At 36.3% G+C, this 10,008-nt stretch overlaps 1 protein-coding gene across 1 annotated transcript in view; it reads left to right on the top strand.

Annotated features, from left to right (window-relative positions):
- The first annotated feature begins 839 nt into the window (after window positions 1-839).
- CLNK (cytokine dependent hematopoietic cell linker) overlaps window positions 840-10,008 on the top strand; it is a 42,228-nt gene continuing 33,059 nt past the window's right edge. Inside the window, exons 1-4 of the mRNA XM_062574501.1 lie at window positions 840-916; window positions 5,240-5,311; window positions 6,317-6,366; window positions 9,633-9,673. Of these exons, the coding sequence (XP_062430485.1) occupies window positions 840-916; window positions 5,240-5,311; window positions 6,317-6,366; window positions 9,633-9,673 (240 nt within the window). The remainder of the gene's footprint in view (window positions 917-5,239; window positions 5,312-6,316; window positions 6,367-9,632; window positions 9,674-10,008) is intronic.

Raw genomic sequence — 10,008 nt, 5'->3', positions numbered from 1 at the left:
AGGTTGCCAGGGAAACACTGAACACTGTTTTTTTGAAAAATATATTTCCAATGAATTGGCCAGTCACAATTTTTAAATAGCTTTGCAAATGATCAGTTACATAATTATGCTAAGAGAGTGTAGCCATTAATATTTATTATGTTCCTAACATTCACTTTAGCTAAAAAACAAAAGTCTACACCTCGATGACATGCTTGGAGGACTACCGCTGAAATAGTTTAAGTACATTAATCATTTGAGTATCTATTTTATGGAGTATTGTTCTAATGGCACAACACTGAATAGTGTTGCATTTCATGTATTTTCCATGGATAATCTTATTACTGATTAGTATAAGATGACTTTTATAAATTGAAAGCAAATATAAGTTTCATTTTAGGACACTATCTGGGACAGACTTCAAAGAAAAGGGGGCTAGGCCTTTGTCTGAGATGATGCTTATATGCCTTTGTTCAGAACTATGATCCTGAAAACCCTGGGAGAATTTAAAGGTCAAATAAGTTTTCCCTCTCCTCCTTTGGTTTTGCCTGCCTTTTGTTGATGTACTACAAGTTATCTCAAACACATAGAAAGGCATCTTTGTGCCTGCCAAAAGTAGCTCAAAAAGGCTGAACTACTGAGCACATACCACACGTTTAAGCAAAGTCTGGATACGGAAACACTGTGTCAGCCTATTAGAGGCCCTGAACAGCCCTGCTGTGATATGTAATCTCCATCCATACCTCTCATCCATCAATGGGTTTAGTCTCAAAGTTACCAGTCATTACTGCTCCGTAAGAGGTATGGGAGTGGTGAACCTCTCGTACTGCCCTTTTACATGTAGTTATAGCATTCGGGAAATGGAATGGAATTTGGGCTCACATCCTCAGGGAATCAAAATCATTTTGGAAAGCACCCAAAGAACTAGGACTATAAGGTATTTTTGCAAGAAGCAATCATCACCTGTCCCACCATTATGCAAAAAAACATGATTCATATGTCATGCACAGCAGAACGAGCCCTAAGTGAACAGTCAAGAGGTTAATACACTCAGCAAAGAGGGAACACCATGCCAGGTTTTCTGTACTTGTATTTTCTTTTCAGTGGAGAGTAAATAAAAACAGAATATACTGTGGCCTAATGGTGCAAATTCTTGTACTGAGCAACATATACCCTCTAATTATTAGGTTCTTTCATACAAAAGATGGTGGATAGCTAGCCTTCACTTTTCTTTGGAAGAAAGTGTCTGCCATATGTTCCTGACTGCATACTGTGAGTACACAGATGCACTTCTGCGGCTTGAACAATCATTGAGAGACTGTGATTTCAGATATCTGCTCTTCCCTATCAGATAGCCCAAGGTAGCTCCTTGTTCAGCAAGCTTAATACTTGGGACCCTAGTCTGAGACAACTACAGGCACTATAGACGCTAGACATACCAAAAGAAGTTCAGTCCAAGTTATGTTGAAGATCTATATTGCCATAGAGCAGCAGCTAGAGGTCAGGCAGGATGTACTCAGGTACCCAAGATGCCAATGCGCATCTATATTCAACCAATTTAGAAATCCAAGTTTATCTTAAATAGTGAGATAGCCCAGTCAACCTTGGTGTATGGTCTCTTACCTGCCCATGTTACCTCCAGAAGTGAACTCTGCTATGCACTGTGTTAACGTCTTTTGACAATGATGTTACCTGTTGTTAAATAATATTTCTGTCCTACTGGTTTCAGTTTTTCTTAATCAGGGCCATAATAGATGTGACGAAGTTTCCTCAGAACCAAAAGCCTAGTGCTAAGTAACAGGGTCTGTAGAGAGAGATGTTACCAAAAAAGGAGATGAGCAATACAATGCACTGCCAAGCCACTGCATAACAGAATGACCTTGTGATTGCAAAATCCCCCCAAATCTAATCACACTGCCACATGCATTGCACATAACACATTTAGTCACCATTCAGGGAACAAGTTGTTTATTTATGGAGTGCATCCCTTAATAATCACCCTGGTAAACATTTACTGAGAAAATAACTTTAAGCCATGGATTGTGATAATCATAGTGATAAATAGTTGGATCCTCTGGTTGTATTAAGTATCCTCTAAAATATAATACTGAGCTCTTTGAACAGTAGTGATGATACAAAGGCTGTTTTCTCTCTCCATGGACCGAATAGTACTTAGATTTTTTTATTAAGGACTGTCCTTCTTCAGATCTCTACTCTTAGCACAATAAAGCATACTCACTGTTTTAGTCGTTTCTTCATAGCAAAACCTTTTTTTCATATTCAGCTTATTGTCCCCACTTGTTGATTGCATCTCCCTGGGTTTTTTTTTTTTTTTTTTTTTGCATTCTTTGGGCTGTGACTGACTTTAATCATCTAGCACACTGAGGTTCTATTCTACTATTCTATGATAGGAATTTCAAATATTTCTGCAAAACCAAATCAATATTCAAGTAACTACAAAAATAAGTAACTGCAAAAACAAATAACAACTATAATGTTTAACCAATAGAGAACTGCTTCTGAACACTTTAGGCCAATTGATGTCATTTGCAATCTCTCATGAAGGGGAATTTGACACGTGTGTCAGGGTCTTTGGAAAGTAGTAATCTACTGAACAAAGCATCAAGCAATATTGACCTACTTCATGTAAAGTACTGCAGTTAGAGGACAGCTATATAATATGACACTACCTTCATTTTTATTTCACTATTAAAACAGAGAGAAAGAGAAAGGGAGTGAGGAGCAGAAAACAGGACCTTTCTCTTTTTTAACTGGTATACTTCAGCTGTTGGTTATGGCCATATTCTGATCCTTTTATTCCTGACAAGTAAAATTTACCCTAGGAATGATCCCTTTAAAGGCTGTGAAGTAGACAAATTTTCAAGTGAAGTAAGTGTCTTAAAATATGCCTATTGATTAATGACTCTTAAAATGGCTCACAACTCTTGAATGTTTTAAGATTTTGGAACAGAAATTTTTATCTGTTTAATCTTCAGTTAATCATCATTTGTTACAACAGAACCCATTAAGATGAATTCAGTTCATGTTAAGTTAAATGTCTTCTGTATTTCAGTAGATGTTCTGTTATAATTTGTCTGCTGTTAAATATTAGTCCATGGTCACTTAAAATGAATGCTTCCTCAGATTTCCTCCTCAGTATATTTCTAGTCATGCATAATGTAACTTGAATCTTGAGCTGAATAGGCATTGCTGCTCCCTCTGTGTCAGTGAACTGCACTGTTACAGACATGGAATTTAGATTTTTGTACATGGTCAGTCTGGAATGAGTAACACAGATGGCAAGTTAGAAAACATTGCCAGCTAAATTAAATTCCACGTACTGCTCAAGTTAAAAGAGGTAAAAGGGTATTACATTGCATAGAAAGACCTGTCCTTTTGCAAAAAGAGGGAACAATTTGGCTGTAGTGTAGACCAGAGAATGAAGAAAATCCTGTGAAGGAAGAATTCTTTGGCACATACTGCCATCCTTTGACATGGTGATTTAACAAATGATATAGCTACACTTTAATGCAAAAGTGCTGGGAAAACTTTTTGTAATCTTCTAATGTGAAGTAGGGATTCTGTCAACATAGATCACCCCAAAAGTGCAGAATGTCTTTACAGTCTGAACCTCAAAAAAAGTTTCTATCAAATTCTGTACTTATGAGCCATTAATGCTACCCTATTGCGTCAAGCAATATTGAACTGCTTCATGTAAAGTACTGCAGTTAGAGGACAGCTGTTTAATATGATATGATTTTCATTTTTCTTTCACTATTAAGCCAAAGAGAAAGAAAAAGGGAATGAGGAGCAGAAAATAGGACCTATATAATACACCCTAGCTACCAGTAGGGCGTATGGAGTTCTGAAGAACTTACAGATGTAGGCAGCACTTGGACCTCAGTGCTAGGTCTCACAGCAGACAAAAAACATATTAAACAGACTAGAACTATTTGCTGCAGACAAGGGAGAATTTGTAGGTCCCTTTCAGATGCATGTTGGGAAATTAGTCATACAGAAGGAAAGGGGAAGAATAGAGTAAATTCAAACACACAAAAATTACATTCATTGTATGTATGATATGCAATAGGCTTTTGTATTAGAAATACTTCTTTAAGGGGAACTGGACTGAGTTTTGCAAAAGATGGAATTATTATCTTAAAGAAAAAAAGATTGTATGTGAATGATATCCCTTTGTATTTCTGGTATTCCAAAGAGAGAACTTCAGCAGTATCAATTGAATCATTTATACTTCTGGTGGCTAGAGGAGTACCATGAAGATTTTAGAGGTCTTGTCTTGCAACCTGAGAAATATGCTAAGCCAAAATTCTGTACACTTGCAGCAATTGTTCAAAATATCTCTGGAGCTAACTTCACAGCTAGAAGTCTTCTTGTTCCTCTAAAATTTGTATCTTCACATTTTTGACCATTAGTATTTCCACACTGACAATTAGAAAAATCCATTATTAATGTGCACATTCAAATGTTGATTAAAGGATTTTTTTTTCCTAATGAGGATTTGGGGGCATGTTTATAAAAAAAATCAAAATTGATTTGGCAACACTGATTATATGATCTATGAATTTAGAGCGAGTTAGGCCGACTAAGTCCAAGTGAAATTGCTCAACAGAACATGGCCATCTTTACAATCTCTACGAATTGCTTGGTGAGATAATCCTAACCATTTTGCCGCAAAAAAACACTGAAGTCTCTGGTGGTCAAAGGTTAAGAGGTAGAATTTGCTCAGTGTTTCTTTTAATGAGTTAGAGATCAGTATTCTTTTATGTGAGTAAATTAAGGAGATCAGTTTCAAACTGGGGCTCAAGAGCATCTAGAAGTAGAAGGCCAAAAGAACAGATCCCTGTTGTTCTGATACATATATTGTTGCTGTTTTGCAAGTGTTTTACCAGTAGTAGACATCTGGAATAGGTGCCTGTGGGTTTTAATTCCATTCGATTATACAGGAGTTTAGTAAGTACAATACTCTAAGAAAATAAAACACTGGATGTAGGAATTCAGTTTCCAACTTTTCTTTCTCTCTACAGGAAACAGTTTTGTTCCAAATAATTAAAAACAAGAAAATCAGCATACTATGCAGAAATTAGAAAGTTTTGGAAGAAGGAAGTAATGTGCATATATAATGTGCATATTTGAAAATTTGCCTTTGAAAATTTGCCTTTTAGTATTACTCCCACTCAAATTTCTTTTCCACTTATTGCTACTTGCTAACAATTAGCTAAACTTTGTTCAATTTTATTAGCATTAACAGGAAAACAATAGTAGAGCGTCCAAAAGATTCAAACAGCAGGAAGATAACTTTGCCAAAAAACAGGTAAGTAAAAAGATTCCTTTTTAAAGCAGTGATAAGAAACTTTCAAAATCGTTTTATTCTGGATATGTCTGTGCTCTAAGCAGTGGGCAGCAAAAGACCAGATGACTAGTGTGGTTTAGAGACTGCTCACTGAACAGGAAACCGCAAGCTTCATTCTTTGTTCAAAAGTTGGTGCTAACCTAAATTATTTTATAATTCTAAGAACAAGGCATTTGAAGTCCAAAGATTAGGGCTGATACTTCATAGGCTTCACATTTTTGAGGGTAGATTCTCAGATACTAGATAAAATAAATGTGCACAAATGTAGTACTAATGCAATCCCTGACTGCACCTTTGTTGAGTATTGTTGTTTCTGAATAGAAAGTATGTGTTCACTTGCTGCAGTGAGCCATATGTGTTGCTGCACAGACTGATACAGATCTAAGGTCCAGAGGATGATGGTGAGAGAACCATCATCCAGGACACCAGGGTAAGGTCAACACCCAATTATATGTCTCTTCCATACTATATCAGCATCCAACTGGCCTGTATTTTGTATGACTGAGTAATGACAGGAGGAAAGAATATATACCACTTCATGGCTTGGGGGAACCATGATACCTATGTGGGTTGGTAGAGTGGGAAGGAAGCCATGCATAATGGTACAGCTGCATACTGAAAGCAGCTTAAGCTCTTATCTCCATAAGCAAATTCACCCCTGGAACAATTTATCAAATATGCTAAAGCATCGTATAAGGCTGTTACAATATTTACCTGCAAAGTTTATTTAATATATATTTGCAAAATCAGTAGATCCTTCTGTAACTGTGCCAAATTTGGTGCAGAAAGGAAATAAAATCGTAAGGTTCAACCCCAAATTGACAGATTCCCATGTTTGACAAATTATTTTCAAATTACAACTATTATCCCTGCTTTCAGTCATTTTAGTCTCTTGGAAAAGTTTCATAGAACAATGGCAATTTCTAATATTTACATTGATTTTTTTTTTCTTTTTTGTGCATTTAGATCTTGCCCAAATATATGTGCTGCAACAAATCTGGAATTAAATCCAAAAGGTAAAATTCTTTCTGCACTGAAAAAGGAAGCATTATAACATGTCTTTTTATAATACTTATTACTCGAAGTCTGTGATAATTTGTAATATTTAAGAAATGAAGGTTCAGAACCTTCCAAGATTATAAAAATTAAAATGAATTTTAAGAAAAACGTAAAAAGGTTGGATACCCACTAATAAAGAAAACAAAATCTGCTTAGCTCCAGAGTACCCCAAAATATTTTGACTTCATGATGTTGTACACTACAAAAAGCCATCAACAAATCATTGCCTTGCTGGAGACAGACAGCGTTACATTTTGAATAAAGTGGCTGATCACCTCTAGAAAACAGTTGAGGGAGCTTTTCATTTACCTATGCTTCCACACGAAGGACTCCCCACTTTTAAGACATTTTGTTTGTAGTTCCGAAACGATAGGACAATAACATATGATCTCCAGCTCTGATTCCACAACAGATTATGGTTAGTATTAAGCATGTGTTTTAATCCCGTTGGTTTCATAAGCAAAACACTGCTCCTACTCAAGTCAGTGGAAAATGATACTGTATTCTACAACTTTTAACTGAACTAAAACTGATATTTAATGCAAAACATATAAAAATACTTAACTAAATAGGGACACTACTAGCCAAATATATGTGTTTGATATACCACATGTTTATTGTGCTATGTGAAGTTTGCTTAAATCTATTCAATATCAAGATAATACAGAAGAAACAAATCTAGGGCTGAAAATAACCAGTTCTGCTAAAATAAAAGCCAGCAGTCTAGCATCTTATTGGAAATCTTTTATTGTATATAGATAATGGCTATATCACAAAAGCTTACCACAACTGATATTTATTCACATAACTTTTTCAAAGTCTCTGAAGAGAAGCCTGACTGGTCTTTTGCTTGGCCCTGGAGTTGAACCTATGCAATTTATGAAGCTTCTGTTTGTCCTGCTTGTCCCTCTAGATTCTAGAGGGAGATGCCAATATACTTAACAGGACAATCTTTTTAGATGGTACCTTTGGACTGAATACAAAAAAAAATGATTGAAAATTCCTGTGCAGGTTCTTCTTTGCAACATTCCGAGCCTTTATTTTTTTTTTCCTATTGAACAGGTTTGGATACACTCTACAAGTACAACAAAGTTTATTAAAACATAACCCGCAACACTTTATCACCATCTGTATCTGTCTGAAATACCGCAAATAGTGACTAAAAAAACCACGGCACGTTCATAGGCTCACTGAAGTCTGTGGGAATAAATTTAGCTTCTGCCTTCTCACTTAAATAAGGAATGTATTTCTAACATTAGGCTTTCATGCCCTTTTGCACAGAATCTTTTTGGTCATTATGAAAGACAAGCAAGGTTGCCACAAAATGCATACACTTTTATTCCATTGTAGATTAAAGAAAAATTCTTTACTTTCCTTTTGTCCTTTGACATCAGCCATTCTCTGTCAACCGACAGAAAACACACTCACACATATGCCATAAAAATATAACACCTTATTGTTGTTATAATGGATATAACATCATCCTTTAATAACAGGAGGAGCAGTTTCCATGTGCTTTGCACTCCTCAGCTAGAACAAAGCAAGTATTTGGGAATTTACCTCATATAAAGGAAATATCTGCAGGATAGTCTCAACTCCACTTCTCTCTTCACTCGTTCTATAAAGACGTTGTTCTCGACAGCAAGGGAGAGGGAGGGCTGCAGTTCCTCCAAACTCTGGTCATCCCTGCATAAGTGTAGATTATAGAGTAACCTGGACATAAAGTTATATATTGATGATAGGTATCAATAAATCATTCCAAAGGCTTGTGTCAAACAGTCCACTTCTAGCATTAAGCTGTGAAATATGGCTAATAGAGTTGTTTACCACTGTTATTAATTTCCTATTGTAGAGTATGGAGTAACCTGTTTTTTATTAATAGAAGTAAAAAGGCTACACCTTAAAGACACAGACTGCATCTTATCATCATTATTCTGATACTATCAAATTACACTCTCCTCTGCATCAGTTTTCCTCTTTAATGCCTTTGATTTAACTGGGCTTAGTTCTGATCTTAACTAAGCAGAAAATCAGACAGCTAGTTTGCATGAGTAATTCTCCCTGTTGCGAATGACTTCCTGAGTAGACGTAAAAGTACTACATGCACAATATAAATGAACATTCAGTGCCATCTGCTGGGCCATACAAAACCCTGCAAGGCCAGGAGCATGCACTACTGAGAATTTAACAATAGTGACAAATTTAAGTCAAGAGTACTTTCAAAACACAGCTGAGGGTCATGGGGTGCTGCCCATCATTCACATGCTAACACAGAGTAGAACACCTGTGCATGGAGTAGATCTGGTTTCACCTCCCTCCTCAGCACAAAAGGGTTTCTGTCCACACTTCTCCCTTCCCTGTAAGAATTACAGCATGCTGTAATTATATGCTTATAGGCTAGGCTCTGTAGAAGCCTGGCTGTGAAATCAGGCTATTACATAGACATGGATGGCTAAAGACAGGCTAAGCAAGGATTGTTACAACAGTCCAGACAAAAGCACTTATTGGGGAAGGACTGGATTAAATGTGTAAAACAGATTAAGGGCAGAATTTGGGAGTCTGTTCTCAAATCTATGTGCTCTCTTCTCTTGTTCACCAGATATTTGGCCCTGTAACTCATGCTTTCTTAGCTATACCATGATACAACTACCACGGGCAGCCATCAGCCAGAACACCTTATAGCTTGGTATAATTGAACTATTCTTGATTTGGGGAAATACAGATTTGGAGCTTCTTAAACTGAAACCATGAGTCCCATTTTCTGGGCAAGTGCTCCAAGTGCTATGCTGTAACAGAAGAGACATCAGCATAACTCCTCTTCCAATTCAATCTTGAAATCAGAAAGTCAAATTGTATTCTGTTGCTAAAGGAACAATATATGTTGCTGTTCATGAGAGGGATTTTCAGGCCAAGATTCCCAAGCTCACATTTACAGTTCTGAGACAGGCAGCTAAACTCAGATGATAGATAAGAATTCAAACACATCCTTCTCTGAGTATTTTCTGGCTGGTTTGGGCACACTAGTGGCTGTCAATCCCAGTTCCAGAAAGCTACTTCCTTGTGCAAATTCATCAGTGGATTTGCCTCTTCTCCTTTGTTTCAGTTCTTTCTCTGTAAAACACTGTGCAGGTCACTGATTTCTATTCCTTTATATAAACTATTAGTTATTGTATCATTTTCTACAGAATGACATCTGCTGTCATTTTTCCTTCATTTTGTACAGAAAACAAGAGAAGAAATATTCCTGCTTGTACATACAATTTCGTAAGTATCATAGTATTTTCCAAAAATTTCAGTTTTCTTTCATTTCATATGTGTGTTAATACCATCTCAGCTATAATGCCGGTTACAGAAAATGTAAATCTGTTTGTTAGTGTAACATAGAACATGAGAATATTTTCAGTATATGTAAGAACTTTTAATTTGTTTCAGTGGGCACTAGATTAGGAAAGTGATCCACACACTAGCTAATTATCCATTTACGGTAAGTACACCCTTATCACAAGATCTGAGTGAAATTAACAGGAGTCAAGGTGAACAAGCATAGAAGTCATAAATCTGGAGGTTTAATATGTATGCAGTGTTAATGAAAACTGAAA

This window comes from Rhea pennata, chromosome 4, assembly GCF_028389875.1.
Source record: "Rhea pennata isolate bPtePen1 chromosome 4, bPtePen1.pri, whole genome shotgun sequence".
NCBI classification, from domain to species: domain Eukaryota; kingdom Metazoa; phylum Chordata; class Aves; order Rheiformes; family Rheidae; genus Rhea; species Rhea pennata.
This window is presented reverse-complemented; position numbering and strand designations above follow the sequence as displayed.